Genomic DNA, 23594 nt, shown 5'->3' with positions numbered 1-23594 from the left:
CTTTAGGGTGACCAGCAATTAGGTGAAAAGGTAGACACCTTAACAGATGTGCAATCAAGAATAATGCTCAAACAAAGTTTATTTACGGATTTATAAATCAATACTTAACCTCTCTCTTGTTAAAAGTTGTCAAGTAATATAAATTATGATGTTGCTTACATCTGAAAGAAATAATATACAGTAAGAGTAAAGATGTGTTTGATTGTCGCTACATTTATGACATACATTATTTATTAGTGAAGGTGCAGTAACAAGCCTTGCAGTTGTTTTAATTAATACTTTGAATGAGCTTGCAGGACAATATTACAAAGTGCGTGACGCATAGCACCGACGCCCGGCCGCGCTTGAGTCAGCTTGATATAACGCATTGTAGCGCTAGTAAGACGTCTTCCTATGTACACGAAAGTATATCAGACTATTCATTGCTATTGTAAAATCAGTTCTATTACAATTACTTAAGATACCACATTGTTGAGCTTGACATGCTCTGTACTTCAACTCGTACGCGTGGCGCAGCACGTACACAACTAAACATATTCAGATTTTGGGTAATTTGTAAGTGACAACACATGAATCATAAGAGTGTTGTAATACGATACATATGTACACATTTGTGGCTTATTATTATAATAAAGCATTGTGTTAATTAGATAATTGGTCATAATTAAGCTTAGGGTTTTTGCCTTTAACCTCCACATATTATTATTATTATTATGTGGTCTTGCTTTGCATAATATGTGATGATTCTTTACCTACCTACTTACTCATAATTCAGTAAAATTGATATTTTACATAATTCAGTTTTACTGAATTAGTCCTAAAGTTATAGTACTGAAGTTTTACATTCATTTATAGTGTTTATTGTCTAAAATTCTCTAAAAACTCGCACAGACAATAAATGTTGTTATGAAAAATATTCCATGATGACGTGGGAAAAATTTCTGTGAACGCATGATTAATGAATTAATGAATAGTGATTTTTATACGTACCAATATTAACGGGTATTAACATGGTCTTGGTTTCCAGGAAAGACGCAGGTTAGTTTAGTATCCTTCGACGTATCTTAAAAATGTTTTCATAGTATTAATATTAGTGATAATTCTGTTAGCGATGATTCGTGTCGTTAATTTACGACTTTATTTATCCATTGACGTAAACACACGCTTGGTATTTCCCGACTGGACTGCAATGATATAACTTGAAATGTTATGTAAAACTAGAAGGTTAAGGCGGTGGAAAAATGCAAAATCTGATCTGACCGCAAAAGTGCAATAGTTTAAGGTTAAGACGTAAAGGATCTGGGTTTTTATTAAACAACGCCTAATAATATCTGCTTTAAAAAGACTTCTAAAGTTTACTCATATTTGACAATAACCGATAAAAGAGAATCGATAAAATATAGCGTACAAATCTGTTAAAACAACTTCATATCTTTAATGGTATTGAGGTTTTCCACAATGAACGGTCCTGCGCTGCCCGCATCCAGGCTCTTCCCGCTCTTCAGAATTACTAAGTACTTATGGCTTTCAAGGGGTCACAACACAATACCTATCAAGAATCTACGGTGTATACAGGCAATCTAGAGAAACAAGCTTTTTAATGCAGAAAAATATTGCAATAAAGACTACTACGACGAAAGCTAAGCAAGTCTACACGGCTACCTAGTAAGTAAGTAAACGGTGTTTGAGAAATTAAAATGAATTGTTTAATGTTTGAAAGCAAGCCTACCTCAAAATAAAATAAGGTAAACAGTATGCCCTTTTAGTAGGATACTTAATGCCATAGAAGCTTAAAATCGCATAAGCCCATGAAGTAATTGTAAACGCATTATAAGGATAGGATTTACTAGTAGTTCCACTTAACCCGGCGAGCGTAAGGTTGGGTGTGGTACACCCAGACCTTGAAAAATCGATTAATATTTTAATAACGAATTGTTGTTCTGCTTCGTGCGCTTGAGTAGCTGCGCGGAGAGACATACGGAAGCGTCCTTTGCCACTGTTTCAGGCGACCGCCGCCCGGGGTATGCTGAGGACGAGGTTGAAGCTGTCCGCGGGTGCGTGACACCCGCCTTACGCTACTTGTAACGAATTTGATCAAACACATTTTATTTTATTTTTATTATTTTATGGATTTTTTTGGTTTTTCTTCAGGCTAAATATCTAGAATGTCTTACGAAGATAATCAAATAGATTATCAGGTCTTTTCAAACAAACTGAAGTCAGTTCTTCCGACAAGTCTGGTAGTGACCAAAATATTGATAATGTCATCGAAAGAAATTTTGAAAGTGACACAGGAGTAGGAGATGTATGACGAAGGGCAGCATGAAGGATTGATAGAGAATAATGGCGAAGGCAATGGTAGAAAAACATGGAACAAAATGGTTCACAGTACAAAAAATTCGTCTGTAAAAACTGCACAAAAACTGAAAACAAATTAAGTATTTCTTTATTAGTTTTATTATCCATTTTTAGTGTTATTTTGTTCTTACGTTGAGTCTATTTAAAGAAAAAATCATCTTTATTGTTTTTGTTTTCATATTTTTGACAAAAAATGATAAACATGTGCCATTACTAATAATTGTAAGTTCTAATTGTTATTTTCTTAATTTCTTAAATAAATAACATTGCTAAATTATTTACTGTAATTTGTTTCTTAAATAAGTTCAAAATATAACTAAATATCATTTTAATATCAAAGAAAATAGATATTCAAAATAATAGTGTATAATAACCACACAATCACGATCTGGGTGTGCTACACCCACCTAGCGCTTTTTGTTACTTTTTCCAACCTTACGCTCGGCGGGTTAATTACTAAAATAGCTTATTAACTTACAAACGGCTAGTTATATCAACAAGTGGCTAAGCAACATGAATGGAAACCAAGTAAACAATAATAGAACGTGGGTGTTCTCCGTTTACGTAAATGTAACGCGTGCGTCACGCAATTCGTGATAGGATTGTTTTAGTTTTACTATAAGTTTATAATTCAGTTAATTGCATATTACTTTATGAAATATCGTTTGATTTGCATGACAAAAAGCAGAATATAAATACGCGGTTAAATATTAGGTACGAAGAATGACACAAGACATACCAACTAAAAAGAAGCTTAAATTATGGATTTAATTTCAGAAACCGAAATATACCTACTCAACTCAATATTTTGTATAGTTTTTCAATACAGTTTTTTTCAAGCCTATGTATTTGCGGGATAATACTTATCGGTATAAAATTACTAAACATTACCAATTATCCGGCGTTTTATTACAATAGTTTACCAAATAGGTCATCGGAATTTGGAGCGCGGTTTTTCATCGCGCCACCATTATTTTACACGCTCCAATCTGTCGAGACCGCAGGCCGGCGAGCGCTTTTATTTAGATACCTAATTAAATATTTATTAAGTGCATATCTCATTTATACATTAAACCGATTTTAATTTCATGTACGAGCGAACAAAATTAGGAGCAACGAACGGTGGGACCACAAAATGAAGTGGGATCGCTGGGAGCTCTCGAGCGCGTTCGAAAATCATTATCAGATACACTTTTCGAGTTGCAATTGGAATTAGTACAAATGCCATTAACGGCAGTTCATTATTGAGTTTTTAATTAACCTGTGAGCTATTTTGGATGCTGTTATTTGTGTTTGAACATGTATTGTTCAATATGCGTCCAGTATACTAGGATGTAGAGTTAGTTGCCTTAGTTTTTTGAGTTTATACATCTTCCGTAAAAGGAATCGTAAGTGTAAATAGTAAAGTTAACTGTGATCGAGCGTTAATCACTGTATGTATAGTTAAGTATAATTCTATTACTCCTAAACATGACAATTTGTTTGGCTAAAAATACTCGTTAGGGTGACAGAATAGTTTTAAGACCTGTGAGGAAAATGCGAGGAGGTTCAGGTTATTAAATCATTGAAACGAAGAAAGTTAAAACGCTGTTAGGTGTTATGAATGCTTTAGATTTTATTACTGAGGACGTACTTATAGCCCCAGGGTTGACAAGGGAGGAAGAGAGTCCCATTTTTCATGCCATATGGGACTCGTTATTCTTTTGGATCAGTTCAAATAAGTTTTAAATAAATAATTAATTATAGTTCTTGCATCTCACGAAGGCAAGTGAGCTTCACTTGTGTGTGTACGTGTAAATGCACATAACGATAGTGTAATATCTATCAAAACTTTTGAAAAAAGAACCACCACCACACATGTAAAGCTTACTCGCCTTCGTGAATTGCAATAACTACCTATACCGAATTATTTCTTACAACCGTGTCAAAGATTATTCGTCTTACAAACAATTTTTATGCACAAGACTGCTTCTGAAAGCTAGATGTTAACATAGTGTGCCCGGACAGGCTGCCTGCCGCTGACGTGGGATAATTACCACCCCGCCCGCCAGGGGGCGGTAATGTCACATTAACACCCTCACCTCGGAACTGTCAAAACATCGCGCAACGAATAACGAGAATGCAAATGAAAACAACGATACTACAAATGAAATAACGATATGAAATCGCGCCTGAGAACTGTCGCGCGCAGCTCTGCGGCTGGATAGTATGATAATGTGGAATTAATTAGCGCATTTGTTTCATTTATTTGAAAGAACTTTCGATAGATTTTTCGAAGTGTAAAATGTAAAGTAGTTAGACAATACCAACGATTCTAAAAACACAGTGAAACTATAGAAACGATGTATTTTGCGTGCAATGTGGTCTACGGATATTACGAGTAGTCGGCCGTTTGGTGTAGTGGTTCTAAAACGGACTACTATGCCGAGAGATCCCGGGTTCGATTCCCGGCCGGGCAGAAATTGAAATGATGAATTTTAATCTCAGCATGAATGCTGGTAAGAATTAGCTGGCTACAATTTAAACCCAACATAATGGATACCTATTTTATGCATTCAATTGCAATGCATCGTAAGAATTCTGCGGAGTAGAGCATGGATTCTACAGTAGTAGCAAAGCACCTTTCAAGTTATACAAGATTCCGCCCATGGGTCGAAATCCCTAAGAAGATGTTTTTGGTCCCAGTTATAAAAATACCTTTGAAAATTATTCAACCATGAATGATATGAATGAATAAAGAAAACCCCAATCAGCTTCTGAATTTTAATTGCATTGGCTATGAAGTTTTTTTTTGATAACAGAAATATCACGACTGAAAATCTTGTAAGCTAGGTGTCTCGAGAAAATCTATTGCACGCACTTGCATACTCCTACTTGGGAGTAAAACAAAAACCTATCACCCTTCCCAACTATACACCTCATCTTTGCATTACGTTGATCGAGCCGTGCGCAGGCGCAGGATGTATCGAATTACGTCAAGTTACGTTGTAAGTGATCACCGACAAAAAAGCAACAAACAAAAACAACCCGGCCTGGGTGAGAATATTCTGATGGGAGTCAATGAGATTTGTAGAGCTTCGGCAGGGTATGCGGGTTGTCTTATTTTAAAGTTTGTTTACTGATTTTAAATTGGCGCGGGCGGTTGCTGTGCGAGTGCAAAATTGTAAGGCTGGGTTGCACCATCTTACTTTAACTTTAAACTTTAACAAAAGTTAATGGTCTGTCAAACTCCATACAAAAAGCTCCGGGTATGGATAAAGTCATGGTTAAATTGTGGTGATGCAACTCAGCCTAAGTAAGTAGACATTTCGAAGAAGTTGGAGCTCTACCAAAAATTCTAAATTAATAACGTTCGAGATTTTTCAGTGATGCTTCAGTTTAGGCTAATTATTCAAGCGTTTTATAATTCGAGCTTTCATAATTTCACTAAACATTATTTTCTGTAGTGCCTACTTTTAGGCAGTCTATATTGACATTGCTGCTACAACATTATTTTGTGAGCTTTTGGTACTGAATCCAAATAATATGAAGTATCCTAACGCAGTACTTACTCAAAACAATTAGGTGCGTGCTAATACGAGGCACGATCAGTAGGCCTAAGATGCGCACCGCGATAAGCGGTTATCACGCCATTTTATCGATTTTCCCCATACATTTTGACGTCGATAAAAGTTAGGCCTACTGGTCATGACGCAGATTATAAGTTCGCCATATCATGCAGCTGACTTTTCCAATTTACAACTGGCTTATTACCGGTGCAATTTCGCAAAAAGTGCATCGCCTAATTTGGCAAACGTTCAGCCAACATTTGTTCCAAAGTTGTAGCTCGTCAAGTAGTTGTCGAATGCAAATACGTCGCTCGACCAATCACCAGCGTTGATTAGGGAGGGGTGGGGTAATTAGGTTCCTTTGATCAGGCCGCTTGTTCTTGTTACACACGTCACACATGCAAGCTTACCAATTAGCTTATTATTGACGTGTCGACGTTATACTTGTAATCAGGTGTCGGCTCGTGTGTTTACCTTGTCCTCAAATTGTGTGAAGCTAGGTAAGTACATATACCCAATTTAGTTTAATTGAAAACATTCAAGATTAACATTAGTTTCTTATTGTTTAAATTCGGTAAAACCTTAACGAGTAACGTTACTGTATAATTGAAAAGTTTGGCTAGGAAGTTTGAGCAAACAAAGTTGCCAAAGTCTTTTACCCATTTGTAAGTGGGGATATAGTAAACTGGGGAATTAAGTAGGTACTTCAAATGATCTTCATTACTGTCTGAAAGCATCGCTAATACTCATAGTAAAAGTTATAAACTAGCTTTTTAAAATATCAATAACACTAACACAATTTCGATGTAACAAGGAAGTTTCGACCTGAACAAAATATTAAACACAATGAGTAATTATGTATTTGTAACACTTCAGGCAATGTGCGTACATATTTATTTTCCTGCTACGTCATAATGAATTACATGGGTAAAATAATTTAACATTGTATAATTGTTAATAAGCATGTGAAACGATTCTGCGGTCGCCATCAAATATTAATCAATTAGGTGTTGTAAAAAGGTTTCATCTGATGGCCTTGTGGTTTTTCTGTCGCTACCGATTGTTAATAAGCACTTAGTTTGTGATAAAATTAATTAATTTATCTCTGAAAACTTAATTATAACTCTATCATGTAACATATATTTTCATAATTAATATGACGAAATCAAAAAATAGCGCAGGTTATAGTTTTGCACCCACTGCAACTTTTACTAAATTATTAGAAAATAATAAACCGACGAGCACTTGGCTCTTTCAGCAATCACACATTTTTTCTGTGATTTTCCGTCCAACTTAATATATGATCCAATTTACATTTTGACGTAGTCATACTACATTAATAACAAATGAAAAGTAATGTCAAATTAGTACTTTTACTTTTTACCTACTTAATACATCTAACTGAAATATGATTTTACACGATTCAAGGTGATTTTACACTCTCTACTTGCACATTATTGCCAAACTATCAAGGTAGAGTTTAGTCTGTCACCTTGTATAGTAGGAAACTCAAGAAGCCAACGCTGCTATATTTTACAAAAAAATTGTAAGATGATGAGCGTATCATAGTGAAAAAGATATTTAAAAGAAAAACCTATCTAGACAAACTGGTTACGCGCTCCCGTGCTGCGGTCGGGCGATCTATCATTACGTTTACGTGCGCGGGCGCAGCGTTCGAGGCAGGCGATGTCTGTGACGATCATACTGATAGTCTTTAAGTGTACATAATCGTTTTAATACATTCTTGCTTAAAAACGCAAAAAAATGAATCAAAACTGTATTTATTAACAGTTAGGGAGACCGAGGTGAGATGTAACAGAAGTGACATTGTCGATTTTTTGGAACTTATTAAATTAACTACTTACCAAGTACTACTTACAACTTATCAAGTCTCGAGTTAACAAATGCGCGCTGTTGTAACCTCGCTGATTTTAATAGGTTTCCAAAAATCGACACAATCACAACTCTACTCGGTTACAACTCATCACGGTCTCCCCTACATACACTCTGCTTCAGCTTCAGATAAAAAAAAATAGCAATACATAAGTAGGTGCTTTAAAAGTTAAGTACCTAATGTCATATCGATCCAACAAATAATAACCGACTAACTATGGGTTTTTGTACCAAACAATAATTGCGGAAACCGCGATAAAGTACATACGACATTAAATTATGGCGTGACCAAAAGTTAATAATTAAGCAAATAAATGAAATACATTAGGTATGGTATGGCAGAGAATTATTGTAGATTGTAGAAATTCTATATTTACTTACAGAACTTTTAAAATAATTGCGTATTAATTAACATTTTTCAATGCGCCAAAACGACCAGCAGATCAAGCGCCGCAAGTGGAACTGGATTGGCCACACTCTCCGAAGAGATCCCGATCACATCCCCAAGCAGGCTCTGGATTGGAACCCCCAAGGAAAACGTAAACGTGGTCGCCCTAAGCAAACTTGGCGGCGCACTGTGGCAGACGAGGCGAAGAAGATCGGCAAGACTTGGAGCGAGATCAAACGCATAGCTCAAGACCGAACGCGATGGAGGACTGTTGTGGACGCCCTCTGCCCCATCTAGGGGACATAGGGCTATAAGTCAAGTAAGTCAATGCGCCAAACAAAATTAGTTAAAAACTGACCTACTTGAGTTCTTCATTGGATGCTGAAAATGTCTGAACGATTTTTCGTGTATTTTATAAGACACTAAGATTCTGCGCAGACTCCAGATTTTTTGTCGGCCGATAGTTGGGCCCGATTCTAATTTGTATGAAGAATCGGCCGATATCAATGTGCGCACTTCCCTACATGTCCATATTGATTAACAGCTGGTCTGTCTGCGCCTAGGCTTATTTATTAGTTTCAGTCAGCACTAAGTTTGATTAAGGATAAATCAATTATTAACACACGAAAAAAGAGAGAATATGCCCGAGTCAATCTAAGCAAATCATGAAGCCAATAAAAGTCAACTTTACTACCAAATTATGTCACAAAACTACACATCAATATTGTGATAGGTCAAGTACCCAAATGCAAAGTGACGTTGGTATCACATTTCCGCGTAACGTGGTAAGCTAAGATATCAAATCCGATTAGACATTCGCACAAACTGGTATACTACTAGAGTCCGTATAGTAAGTGCGAACGGTAACATTGTCCAGTTCAATGCGTTTGATTCTTAAGACACGTTCATTGCGGGTAGTGTAACTTGCCGAGATTAGAGGTGGGGCCACGAAACAAGCGAGTTGTGATTTTGTATTTGTATCGTAATCGATCACGAATTAAAGGCCTATTCAAACCTGAGCGATATTCGCTGCCGCTGTGGGTAGAGGTACATACCGCGCGGGTTTCGCTCAGGTATTTAGTATCAAGTATCGCGGCTAGAGCGACCTGAGCGATATTCGCTGCCGCTGTGGGTAGAGGTACATACCACGCGGGTTTCGCTCAGGTATTTAGTATCAAGACGGTAGCGACTACCGCTTAGGTCCAAACAGTATTATTACCGCATACCCACTGGGTTTTCTCTGCCGCAGACGGTAGCGAATACCGCTTAGGTCTGAATAGGCCTTAATAGTTTCGAACACATGTTGTTTGATCGAATTGGAATTTTAGTTAAAAACACAAGTTCTTATACCATTTACGAGTCGATATGCTTGGTAAATAATAAGAGCCGAATAGGCTCTATGTTTTAAAGTAACACATTCTTAAATAGTGAGGCACTGAAAGTTATGGCTTCAGCAATACTACTAATACTAGTTAGTTATTTAATTGCTTACAACTCACTATTTTTCTGCTGCCTGAAATAATATTGAGCTTTTCATGACAATGTAGGTACAGCTGTTGTATGTGTGGCTTCTCTTTAAGCTCTCTGTGATATAGTAAGAAAATAGAACTATGCAAGCTTAGACATTAAGCTAATTAGACGCTATTACAGATAGTAATAGCGTCTTGAGACTGAACATTTTAGTCTCATGATGCTGTAATGGTGGGATGGTGGCGACCTCCTGTGAATGTCAAAAGTGTGTGGACAAAAGTTGCCCAACGTGGCAAAAATTGAAACTGTTTGATAGTGGCGCCCTCCTGTTAATGTCAGTGTTTAATTTTGTGTTTGGTTTAACGGATAATGACTAGAGAGGCATCCGCTGAAAACCAGCGTCCAGCGATTAATGCTGAGCGGGCGCCTTTTAGCCACAAAATACCTAGGTAGCTACCTAATTTTGTATATTTTAAGTCTGTTATTGTTTTTGTTTATTTTATGTCGAACAAAGATTTTTCTATTCTATTCAATTCTATTCTAATCCGCTACCGCTTCAGCGTATGCAATGTCCCACAATCTCCTGGCCCCACCGGAGGTATTGTTACACGGAATGGATCCGAGCGATTGACGACCGTTGATACAGCCGGCCGCTCTCGTAACTCTATACTGGGAACACGCGATATGCGGGCTAGCGTTACCTATCACGTCGCCGCGTATACCGGTACACACCATTGGGATTTTTTATAGACGGGAATAGATACTGTTTCAGCATCAGAGGATGAAAGAAAACTCATATGGCAGCCATAAAGAACAATACATACGCATAAAACATCACCTTCCTTTCTACGAGTAGTACATTCCAACAAAACCTATTCCGAGTTAAAATCCTTCCAATGAGAAAATTCCGGAAAGCTTCACTAGGAAAATGAGAATCAATACAGTCCCCAATAAACAGCTGTTGTAAATTATTAACCACTGAAATAAATTAATTGATACGAGAGCAGATAAGACTCCAACGGATTCAATTATCGAAACAGAGCAACTGCCAAATATTTGCATGTAAAAGTACCACTACACGCCGCGTGCGCTCCACCCGTGCACTCAGCGGCGTAATCAGATGATTACCGCTTCATAGGACATCGACGGACCCAAGCATTCTAAATTCAAGTTTTGCCATTCCATTCAACTCTACACGGCCCCTAACAAATTACACGTAATCATCCTGAACTTTACTAAAGTTGATGTCTACGCAAATTACACGATTTTTACAATAGCATTTTTTGTGTACTGAAACACTTACCGACAGAAGGTAACCGTGCAACACGTAGAACAATAATTGATTGTATTGAGCTCGGCCGACACCTCAAAAATGTATCGCGGGCGCATATTAATTTTGCGTCTCGCTCTTTCTTCTTAGTGATATAAAGAAAAGACAGAGACGTTCGACTCATGCTATCCGATACGCGTTTTCCTCTGAAGGATACGAGTACGTGATTCGGTGTGTTTTTTTCGTGGGTGGAATTATTTGTAAGGTTTCGTTATGTGTTGCTCATTACTCGACAAGCGCGTATCCTGCGAGCGACCGCAAATGCGAGACATTACGGCTGAAAGCCACCTGACCTGATGCTCTTTAATGCTGGTACGTGCTCGCGATCGGTTATGGCTACCATCGATACTTTAGTATTCTAATTTTCTTTTGACGGCTCCGAGCGGAAGAGCAAAAACGGCCGGATCGTGCCCTAACGAGTTTTTTGCCCGGATTCTGGGGAGTGCACTGTTTCTCTATCTGTTTCGACTGATGATGATTGCTAGTTGTGATTTCATTTTTTATGATTTTATCGTTGAGACCGTTAAATCTTCTTGCGCAAATTATCAGTGGCGTAAGTAGGTAGGTAGAATCTAATTACCACATGGCTTACTAACTGAACTCAATAATATAAAAGGCTTAAACTTTAAAGTGCCTTGCTAAAAATTGAATTAAAAAAAGGTTTATGTGATCAGCTGTTTTTTGCGCTGCTGGAGATCTCTGCTCCATCACTGAAAATCATAGAAACCATATTTTTTAAAAAGACACGTTGTAAAAGCTTACTGCAGTTATCCACACAACAATAACTGCTATAATACCTAACAAATATTTAAAAATGCACCTTTATTAGAATAGAAACAGAATGTCTTTCGTTCTTGAGGTTTGCCGATTAAGGATCTGCAGTTGTCTAATCGATGTTAGGAGGGCGCGGTCGGTCGAGACCGCAGGCCCGCGACATTCGACCGCGGTTGAGGCAATACACCACATATTATGTAGGTTGGTTCCGACAAGTCAATTGCATTTTAAATTACCTATATTTCATGATTGAAATGATTGTAGTTTGTCACAGTCGGTAATTAAATGGGAACAATTAATAAAATTCTAGAGTTGACCAAAGATATTTTTTACACCAAGCCTTTTTCATAGGGAAACTATTAGTGAAAATGTAAGAAGCAGGTATAGCCTAATCCAAGAAATGCATCAAATTGCATAATATTATGGTCTATTTTTATGTAGTCTATTCGAGTTTCAATCGTGACTCTACATACTTACTGCTATTGTAAAAATGTACGATTAAATTACATAATTTTTAAAGTGGCTAAACTGGTTATATTATACAGATTATACTGCTAATTGAAATTGGAAGACAATTTTACCAATAAACTTAGTATCGTCCAGTTTATTTTTGTATCGCCGTTAAAACTCAAAATATCCCATCGGCAGCAATCTTTGCGGTTTTCGCATTTTCCCGCCATTACGGGTCAATTGTAAATTCGTGAAAATCTAGGCTTGGAAAATAGTCGCTAATGAGCGAGGGAACACGAGTCCACTGCATAATAGAAGACGTCTGACCATGTCCATGACTATCATGTTTGAGGGAAAAGTGCGTTAATTGCTGGCAACCCTAACGCTGTAGAGGTAAAAATACCTAATCACGTAACAGTGCAATGGAAACTTGTGAATACATTTTGTAAATTCAGTGATATAATAATTATCTTGAACTTCCATAGTGATATTTTTGGTAGTTCGTATCAGTGTTGTATTGGTTTCTCTTTTAATTTTAAGGCTGAGTTGCACCACCTAACTTTGACCGTAACTATGTACCTATAATATCCGGTGTTTTATTGGATGGAGTTTGACAAACTTCTGACGTTTGTCAAAGTTAAAGTAATATGGTGAAACCAGTTTAAATGGGCCATATTCTGTCAAACGACATCTACTACACAATTCAAACTTCAAACATATCTTTATAGCAATGTAAAATGATAAAATAACTTTTTCTACCTATTAAAAGGGATTGCATGCTAAAAATATTAATTTTCATTTCTTTAAAATAAAACTGATCAATTTAAACAATTTGCGGTCTTGATCTTTTTAAAATACTCCACCTGTTTTAATTTAATTCAATAAAATTATGTTACAACGGCTTCTAAGAAAAACACCACTGTTCGAATCACTTACATCGTTGGTTATTTAATAAAACAACTAAGAACAGACCAGACTCGAAAGAAACTTACACGATTATAAAATCCATTCGAATACAGCTGATCTCATTTCTGCCCTTCGATAGACCAGTCACGTACATTCAAAACGTCTTCATCTGCCTAAAACAGCTTATCCGGATCTTGTCTTGCTACCGCACTAAAACTATTAAAGACATGGGCCGGGCTGGGGCTGAATTAGCCCCGCCTAGGGTTGCCAGGTCCAAAAAAATACAAAAGCCGGACTCGGTGCTTCATTTGGCCGGACATGTTTTTAAAAGCCGGGCATCCCTTGCGACTCCGGACAGCCGGGGAGTGCAGTCATCTTCGAAGCGGTAGCCCAAGCCTAACAACCTAATGTACGCGTGTGACTCATCTTTTGACTGGCCACATAATAAGCCGGACAAGACAATAATTTGGCCGGACAAGTCCGTAAAAGGCCAAGCATGTCCGGCTAAAGTCGGACACTTGGCAACCTTAACCCACCGCAAACCGCAGCTCCCGCGGGATAACTGTAGCTGCAACTACGGGCTATTATCGATACAGGCTTATAATTAGTAACATTGGAGGTATAGAGATTTATCGAATAAAATTTATCGTAGATGACCATCTCTAAGATGTTCAAAAGTGGTTGTGAGATTCCGTAACTTGATCAAAAGTGGTTGTGAGATTCCGTAACTTGATCAAAAGTAGTTGTGAGATTCCGTACTAAGTACAGATTTAGGACTATTTTGCTCGTCAGACTATGTTATAAGTAAAACATTCGGTATTTTCACGTGAAAAGCTTAACGAGCTTTTGATGGGCGATTGTTTTCACTGACATATTGAACTATGAAGACAGAAAAATAGAAAATGTTCTTTAAAATATTTTCTTTGCCTGGTTATCTTAAAAAACAAGAAGTTTTATTTTTGCAGCCAAAAGAAAATGAAGCCAAATGATGAAATATTATCTGTTAGTTAGGTAAATAACTTAGGCTGAGTTGCACCACCTAACTTTGACGATAACTGGTGTTTTTTGTATGGAATTTGACAGATTTTTGACGATTTTAAAGTTAAAGTAAGACGGTGCAACTTAGCCTTACTTTTCTTGGTATAAGAACTTTTAAATGCTTGCTGGATTAGTCCCGCCGCAAACCACACTTCCTGTAGGACAACTGTAGCAACTATGCGGTATAGTCGATGAAGGTTGTGGGTATAGTATAGTATCGTGAAGGCAGCTAGATTTGGTCAGAAACTTCTTGCATCTTCTATACCAAAAAGTGCAATTATTTATGGAATTTTCTCTAGTTCGAGGCAGTAATTAATACATTACTAATCATGGGTTGCATGTGCGGATATGTGGATTTCATTTTTAAGGTTTTTACTTAAGTATTAATTGACTAACTCAGTTTTTCCCTGACATGAAACTTTTATCTAATAAAAAATCACGCAGTCTAAGAGCCATTGACGGTTGGGAAATTGTAGTCCAGATAACTGGTTATTATTTTTGATGAATGAAGTAGTCCAAATGATCATTATTGATGATTTTCGTTGAAGGAATAGTATCATTACTATCTCCCTAAAAGGTCCAAGTCGGTTCAGAAACGAAACGCACGCTAAATATAGCACCTGCACTATTTCGCCGTGAACTCGTGCGCCTGGCTCGGACGTGCGAAGGCGGCTAATCCGCAACGCTTATTACATCCCACAGTAGCCGGCACAAACCGCAGCCATTGCCCCACGGCTCCACAGCCCCATCCATAGTTCGGTTATCAAATTTTCACACGGACCCTCTCACACCGAGATTGACTCTATTTGAGCAAGAACGACCACAAGTCTACGCGCCGCACCAACTTACGATTTCAAAATCCACAACACACTACATCACTCCCTTTCTACGCTTACCAATAAAATAAAAAGGTACAATTCCAGCGATGCAATTCGAAATACAATAAAGTGTGAGCGGTAAACGTAAGGTAGCAGCCGGTAGCCAATCACGGCGCCCGAGATATTGATCATCGAAATTGATCAATCAAATCGAAATATCGTACCGGAAATAAGGCGCGATGTAATAGTTATATTGTTCAAAGCCATGGCTCGAAGATTGAATGTTTTCCGAAATAGTTTTTTTGATTGGAGGTTCAATAATACTGTTAGGAGGTTCTGAAATACGGCAAATGGGTAGCAATTTGGATCACAAAATCTGTCAAGTTTACGAAACGACATAATTTTGGTTTAACTCTGAATAGAAGTGCGTAAATTGTAGAGTTCATGCTCTCAATTATAATTTTCTTGAGATTAAATTATGGATCTATTTAATATAATGTGCACGAGCATAAATAAATGGCGTCGGCACTCTGATTGCCCCTGCTCCGAACAGTGATAGACAAGCGCAGAAATGTTGCCTACGGCAAGTATTAGAATGGCCCCAGAACAAATCACTTGTAACCGAGTCATATTTTATGCTTGCGTAGATTTTTCATTTACAGGCTTTTGTTAATCTATTGAAATAAAATTAGGATTATTTGTACGACTCAGTGAAAAGAAAATATGTTAATACTTCAATATTATTCGCGATATATGTATGTAGGTATCCGCTATGTCTGTGGCCATGTGCTTGTAATTTTAAGTCATACAATAACAAGGAAACACAGTTGTATCCTGTTTTGTTAATTAGTATTATGTAACTAACGTCGTTTATGTGCAAAACTAACGACAGTTTCAGGAAAAGCAGTAATTTAAATAGTTTGAACCAAAATAAAAGCTCTACCACTGTTTTATTTAGGGCTGATTTTGAAATCTTTTATCTCAAGAATAAAATTATCATTTTGACATTTTTCCCATAGAAAAACTGTCAATGTACCAAACTTATCCTTCTATGAAATTAAAACCACTCCACATTGGCAGAAATAAAACTCGCATAGAGGTTTGCTTGCCATTAACAAATAAAAACTTATCCTTCAGTTAAAAGTTATCAGACGATTGAAAAATAAGCCCTAAACAAAATACTTAGGTATATAGTAAGTGCGAATACGAGTACTTATGGTAAAACCACAGATTAAAAATAATTGATATTTTATTGAGGGTTCTGTCTTACGATTCCTAACTCTCTGGCTCACGACGTCGCCTCCAGTAATGACATTGTGCTAGCTGGAGTCAGTTTTTTCTCCGGATCGCATTTGAAGTCATTGTTATTATTTTACTCTCAAGCCATCTCGGGTCGACGACCTGGGACTAGTCAATTTTGGATTTTGAAGGAATTGGTACAGGCGGATAAATTAATTGGAAATATTTTATGGAACTTTTAAGTTTGCCACAGTGTTTTATGTTAAATCAAAAGATTTATTATCTCAACTTTACCATTAATGTCATATTTAAAGTTATTAAACTACCACTTAACTACTTTCTACACAATCAATACACATGTACAAAAGTTCTACGAACCTAAGAAAGTATAAATAATACAGTTATAACTTTACTTTGACTTGATATCGTACTAGTACTTATCATGATATCTGTAATATAGTCTAATTTGATCGTAGTATACTTAATCATAGAAATAAAATTACTCCGAATTTTATTCGTAGCAATTTTATTTGGCAATTTTGATGACTTATTGTAGAGAGACTAGAGATGTTTCTGTGAGAAATTCAAATTAAAACTAGACTAGACTTTCTTGGTATTTATCATTCTTAAAGTTATCAGAAACTTCAAATTTAGACTATTTAGCCGAAACACCAAAACAGACCCGAGTCGAAGTGTTCATCATACGAAATGTTTATTGTTGCTCGTCATCTGTTTGCGACCGGCTATTTTGGCGTGGGGTGACCACAAATCTAGTTTCATAATATGCAGTTTGACATTTGGTATTATGAACAGTAGGTACCTACTTTATAATGACATCTGACTTTTGCAATTTAGTTTGTCGATGTGATTTCAGGAATCTTGTTATTTAATCGAAAGCAATACCTACCTAGTGGTTTCAACTGGTTTAGATTTTCTTGTTGTCATTGTTTTAACATTGATTTTTCAGTAATTTAGAACAAGGTTAGTAAGATGTTATTTGACGGAACTCTACAAAAAGGAGTAATATCACATAGTAGATTTAATAAATTAGGAGAAATTCTGAGTTATCATTCCTTATTAATTTAGCTTATTGATTTTGCTGAGATCATTTTCATTAGCATGAACGAGTTTATCTGACGATCTGGTAAGGTCGCGGGAATAGTCTGGATGCGGGCAGCGCAGGACCGTTCATTGTGGAAAAACCTTGGGGGAGGTCTTTGACTAGCAGTGGACGTCATTTGGCTGAAACGAACGAACGAGTATATGTAAATGTGTCATTGCTAAAAAGTGCCTTGAAAAAGGTCGCAAAGTCGTGGCCAGACAAACAATAGACTAACGCCGGAATTCATTAGGGCTACGGATATTTGGCCACCCTGCCGGGGCAAGGTGTTCCATCAGCCCGTAATTGCCGGTTCCGATTGTCGGTGGACGCCGCCGCCTCGCGTCCACGCCACTGTTTGTTTGCGCCAACACTGTGTGGAATCATCTTTACATTCAAACGCACCTATTTGAGCGATGTTCTCTTGTTTTGGAACACAATTTTTTTTTCAACTGGCCAGTGTTAAAATTTAAAAAAAACTCTGTTCTAAAGATTCCTGTGGGTCTAGACAAAGTGCAAATTATAATCGCAAACCAGTCGAAAAGTGGTCGAAAAGCCCCTTTTTTGTATGGAGTTTTGACGGATTCGATTTTCGATTCGATCAAAAAGTGCGTTTTGTCTAGGGGGGCTGCCCCCCATACAAAAAAGGGGCTTTTCGACCACTTATCGACTGGTTTGCGATTATAATTTGCACTTTGTCTAGACCCACGGCCTCTTCTTCTTCTTGTCGTGTCGACAACAAACCTACACAGTTGTGCAGTGTCAACCCAAAACTCCGCTACAAGAGTGGCGTTGCCAATATTCCCACCTTTTTTTCAATAAATTAGAAAGAAAACGCTTTTTTTATTTTATTACAGAAGTTGTGGCTGTTTGCTAAACTTTAAAAGGTCGTATTTAGTGATCGACTGACACATTAGCTATGATGAGGGACATTCGCAATACAAATTCCCTCTATCTAGTTAGTCTGGCACACTGTGGGCGTATAATATGGCAATTACCCGTGCAACATTGTAAAAGCTAGCTATTTTCTGAGAGCAATAAGTGATTCTGCGAATGTTCTTTTTATTGATATAAAAGTATCAAATCTATTTCGAAACTAAGTAAGAAATCAGGGTTGGTTGTCATTTTTATATTTTTTATCAACCTATCCGAGTATATTGATACCCATTCACGCGATTATAAACCCACTAATCAGAGTGATACAAAACATAATTGTTAATTGAAAATAAAATACTCAGTAGTAGTTTGAAGATCGACGATTCAATTCAAGTTCTCGAAATGTGAAGCGATGGAAGCGTGAACAATTTATTTTATGGCGGGAAACAAGCCATTACGTAAATAGTAACTGACGATTTATTTCACGCCTTTCTCGTCAGCTGAATCACTTCATAATAAGCTATTTCTGATCTAACTTAGCTTAGCAATTTTCAGAGAACTTCTGGTTTATGAAACTGTGATGCTTTATTTTATAAAAGTTAAGGCATAAACTCGCGTACTAAAATCTGGGTAACTTTTCTGTTTTGTGATTGGTAGAATTTTAATTTGGATAATTCACGGGCCCAAGTATTCAACACTATTGTTCTTTTTATGAGAAGAAGACTAATCCATTAAGATAATATTTAATTTCAGGTTTATGAAGCCTTATATAGACTCAATTTTCATATCAGCTCATATATTTCTGATGCTACGAGTTTCGTAGCACATGAACCAAATTGGCTTTATTTCTTCAAACTTACAAAAATGCAAATTTTTCCTCGTATAGATTTAGGATTTGCCATGAACTATCGTTTGCCTAAACGGAGAAGATGCTAGAACGCAGTTGACATGAGTTGGCGGCATAATAACGTGCGTAATGGCGCCTGCATTAGTGCGCCCGCGCAGATTGCCGCCTCGTGCTGATGAAAGCGGGATTGCTGCGCGCACGCCCCCGAGTTATGGAGGCTTGAGAACATTTAGACTAGGCGCAGACCACCGATTTTAAGTTGGCCGATAGTTGTGTCCGATTTTAAATTGTATGAAGAATCGGCCAAATCAAATCGGTGTAATGTGCGCACTTCCATACATGCCCATACTGATCAACTGCCCGACTAAACTATCGGCCGACGAAAAATCGATGGTCTGCGCCTAGGCTTAGAAGCGGCAGTTAATAAGGTGCCACATCATCATCATCATCAACAGCCCTTTACAGTCCACTGCTGGACTTTGAGCCTCCTCCACTATAGTGGAGCCATAATCCCCACGCTTGGCAAGCGGGTTGGAGATCGCAGTTTAAAAGATTGATGTTTTTCAGAGAGCGCTGAGTTTGCCACAGTCAGGTCTGACACAGACTAGTTCAAAAAGGTACCCCAGTCTCCCAGAAAAGGTCAACAAAGCCTACATCATTCACAATTTTATAGTTAGTAAGATTATAAAAGAAGAAGTATTTATCAAGATTTTCACGACTACCTTTCTTCTTATGAGGTAACGTGCAAAATATGTAGTTTACTTAGCAAGTATTTACTTTATGCTTGGTAATAAACCACCTAACTTGTAACGAAAAGAGTAACTGCTGTACCTAACATAGAATAATCAAAATCTTTTCAATTCTTTAAATCACAGCTATTACAAGAACACAAGGGGCACAGAGTGAGCTTAATAGCATTATCTCATCAGTATGCTATTAATAATATCCTACATTAGAGTTAAGTAACTTCTAGTGAGTATTTATAGACGACCGGCTGGATCACTCATTAAAAACTTAATGTAGATCCTATTTTATCATCAAGCTTTTCATAATGTGACAGTAATACAAAGCAATATCGCCGTCTGGTCAACGACCTGCCATAATAATTATGTGGCGTTATGATGAAGCTTAAAATAAAACGGACAATTCACCAAATCTGCCTAATGAATAGCATTTCAGCATTGTTTGTTAAATTGATTAATGGTTTAATGTAGTTCAGTTGAGTTTAATCCTAAAAAATATTATGATGACACTTTTTAATAAAGATGATTAAATATAAAATTTAGGGTTGCGTATCTACTTGCAATTCCACAGAGGAGAAAACCGTGAGCTGATGTGCACCTTATTACTAGTAAGGGTAGATTCACAAAAATCCGGTTTTAATATACCAGGTAGGAAATACGCGCAAGCCCTGAAGAAAACACTCAGGAGGATAATTTCTCGTCATTCAAGAAGGAAGAAGCAACGAGCTTTATATTCTTATTATTAAAACACGTTCATAAAGAGTTGCTCAACTTACTGCCTAAATAGCTACAAAATACAAATGTTGTGTTTTTGTCCCATAGATTAACATAGATAATACTTAGCATTCACTGAATCGGTACTACCCGTTCGCGCTAAGTTTGCCGGTCCGTGGAATGTGCGTCCCCTCCTCCAACCGCGATTAAACGCAGTTTGTTAGTGATTTAACGCAATTAAGTGTTTTATTTTACGCAAATAGGTACACATTTTTTTTCAATATTAATAAACAAATAATATTTTCAATATAGTTTGCTAAAGTTATAGACGCATTCCTTCGAGTGACGTCATATCGCCAGCGGCAAACTTATCGCGAACGGATAGTACTCACTTTTGTCTTTACATTCGTCAGAATTTACATTTAGATTATACTATACACTGTATATGAGTATCATTGGGAATAAATGATGTACTTTCTAGTAGTGCCTAAGACTTTTGCCTTCGCTCGTCGGCAAATAAGGCGGCAGTCAGTTAGAGGCTGTGATTGGGCCACGGTAATGAGCGCGCTTTAATAAACCCAGGCCCGTTTACAGTTATTTAGGGCATAATCACGACACGGATTACATCTTCGCCGTTTAGGACGATTTACAACATTATGCGGAATGGAAAAATTTTGCCGTTATTATAAGTTTGCGACGTGTAATGTTTTAGTTGTGAAATTGATCATGATGCGTGCATCAACGTTTTCCGGTCATTATATTTTGGTTATCCTAGTGATATTCAGTGAATAATTAAACGGACACCTTTAAAAAAGGATAACGTATTTGTATCCTACATGTTTCAAAGTTTCAGTTGTTAAAAGGCTTATGATCTACTGAAATTATCTTGAGACAGCGCGATTTATAAACTGGATTTTGTTCGTAAATTTTTTGAGATTTGTTTTTTACACATCATGTTGATTTGTGCTCAAGCTGAAACCTTATCGGATGCACAGATCTGGTATCGCGAGGCAGTTATTAAAGGAAAATATTTTGAGATACGGCATTTTATAGAAATCTTTCTCCTGAAAAAGACTAGTCGAGATAAAAGCTTCTTGAACTTTCTTAACTCTTCATTGCATTTAGCAATATTCTGTGAGTTGGCCTCTTTAGACCCGCTGTATATGTCAGCGAAAAAAAGAACCGCACTAAATTTCCTAGTAAAATAAACTTTCGTAGGATTCTAAACGATAGATTAATTGTAGACTTATACCAGAGTAAATACAAATGAGTAGGTCATCTTCATAGAAAAGCACCGAGCGCACACACTGACAAAATTTAGCGTGGATTAGCGGTGAGGTGCGCTGAATTTTGTCAGTATGTGCGTGCGCGCCGCATACGTATTGGCGCACGCTCACATACAAACCGCGCTCGGGCGTTTCTATGAAGATGACCTACTCATTTGTATTTACTCTGCTTATACATAGAAACAAAGTCAGTAGGTACTCACCTCCCGTGGGCAGGTTGGCGTTAGTCTTGTACTCCCGTTCTTCATGAGACAGCGAGCGTATGCTCCTCATCGGTGGACTCTTGAACTCCACGTCTCGAAGCGCGATCTGCGAGTCGATGAACGTTCTTTGGAAGTTGAAGGTTCTGATGGGGTGGGTGGTTGCGTTAGTACCTACAAAACAAAAATTAAGCTATAAATCCTTTGAAAATTAAAGAGAGTTCCTGAAACACCGTCTAAAATACTCTATAATTAATTATCTAATTGTGGCTTAAATCGTCTACTTTATGCAGTTTTATTGAATTGAAACTCTACATAATATTTTAACGGTAATAACGATTGACATTAAAAGATGCCCCAAGCTTACGACGTCCAATTCCCAAAATTAATTTCAAAAATTGAAAAAAGAACAAAATTGATAATTTCATGCGCGTTTCCTGTTCGATTTGGCCAAATAACTACGTGTCAATCACCTTATTAGACGTAAAGGCCTTTTTTCTAATGCGCGTCCGTGAACCTCCCCCTTTGAAGCCGGTAAAAAGGCACCGCGATGGGTTTTGTTTATAAAAGACGCCGGCGTAATTATGCTCAAAATTTTGACTTTTAAGTCAAGGATATAAGGTTCAAAATTGTATCCTTGTTGGGACTAACGTAGGTAATATGGTAAAGTTAAGAAAAAAATACGCACATAATTAGTTTACGAGTTTACACAAAACGTATCGATACCGCAATTATATGAATGGGCTCAAACAATGACCTGGGAGATGAGGTAGTATTTTGAGAAGCTACAAAAACTAATAGTAGGTATACAGTTATACACCCGAACAATATTTACTTAAAAACTTACCACTCATCGCTTTGTACAACTTAGCCAGTGCCTGCTTTACTATAAACAGTTGTTTTCAATCGTTGTACTAAGGGCTTTACTTTGAATTCACTTTGACCTACCGATTAACTAAGTTATGAAGATTTGAACCCTCATCTTACATGGCCAATGCCGGCACGCGCAAGATCAAAGGCCGAAGCAAAATATTATTTCAGTGATTAACTCCAACTTTTAAGTCCCTATCTTCCTTTCTTGCAGCGGCGAGTTGGGGCTTACGCTAAGTACTCGTCTGTCCACCCTTTCCACTCTTTGTTTATTATGTTTACATCGGATTTTCGTGCATGAGTAATAAGTCCTTTGAATAACTAGCTATTCGTTACGGGACGGTTTTTGTTGTGCCCAACTCTGCGAGGGGAGTGAATTAGCGATAGTGTTTTGTTTTTGTTAATTCGAATTAAGAATGTTTTTGGAGGATTCGAATTGTTTTTTTCTTCTTTTGTGTGGGATGCATGGTTTGTATATGGACAGAAACATTTTTTTTGTTTTTCTTTAAATTGCAATTTAACTTTTTTTTTTATTAACTAGCAGTGCTTTTGTTGCGTTCTAAGTTTAAATTGAAATCTTAAAATTCAACCCCGTTATTAGAGCCAGCCAGCATTATTTTATGTTTTGGACGAGTTGAGTCTACTATTTGGGCCTTGTTTTGCCTGAATGAGACTTCAAAGAACTTTTTTATTTGCCAAGACTCCTTGGTCACAAAAGTGATCCTGCGGAGCAGTTGCGCGGTGCGT

General features: G+C 37.3%; 1 protein-coding gene across 1 annotated transcript in view; it reads right to left on the bottom strand.

Moving 5' to 3' along the window:
* Positions 1-23594, bottom strand: part of LOC135078941 (protein lozenge-like) — a 53669-nt gene that overhangs the window by 10436 nt on the left and 19639 nt on the right. The window contains exon 4 of the mRNA XM_063973543.1: positions 21981-22151. Coding sequence (XP_063829613.1) covers positions 21981-22151 — 171 coding nt within the window. The remainder of the gene's footprint in view (positions 1-21980; positions 22152-23594) is intronic.

This window comes from Ostrinia nubilalis, chromosome 15 (assembly GCF_963855985.1).
Source record: "Ostrinia nubilalis chromosome 15, ilOstNubi1.1, whole genome shotgun sequence".
Classification (NCBI taxonomy): Eukaryota; Metazoa; Arthropoda; class Insecta; order Lepidoptera; family Crambidae; genus Ostrinia; species Ostrinia nubilalis.
The sequence above is the reverse complement of the archived record's forward strand: the minus strand, read 5'-3'. Positions and strand labels throughout refer to the sequence as shown.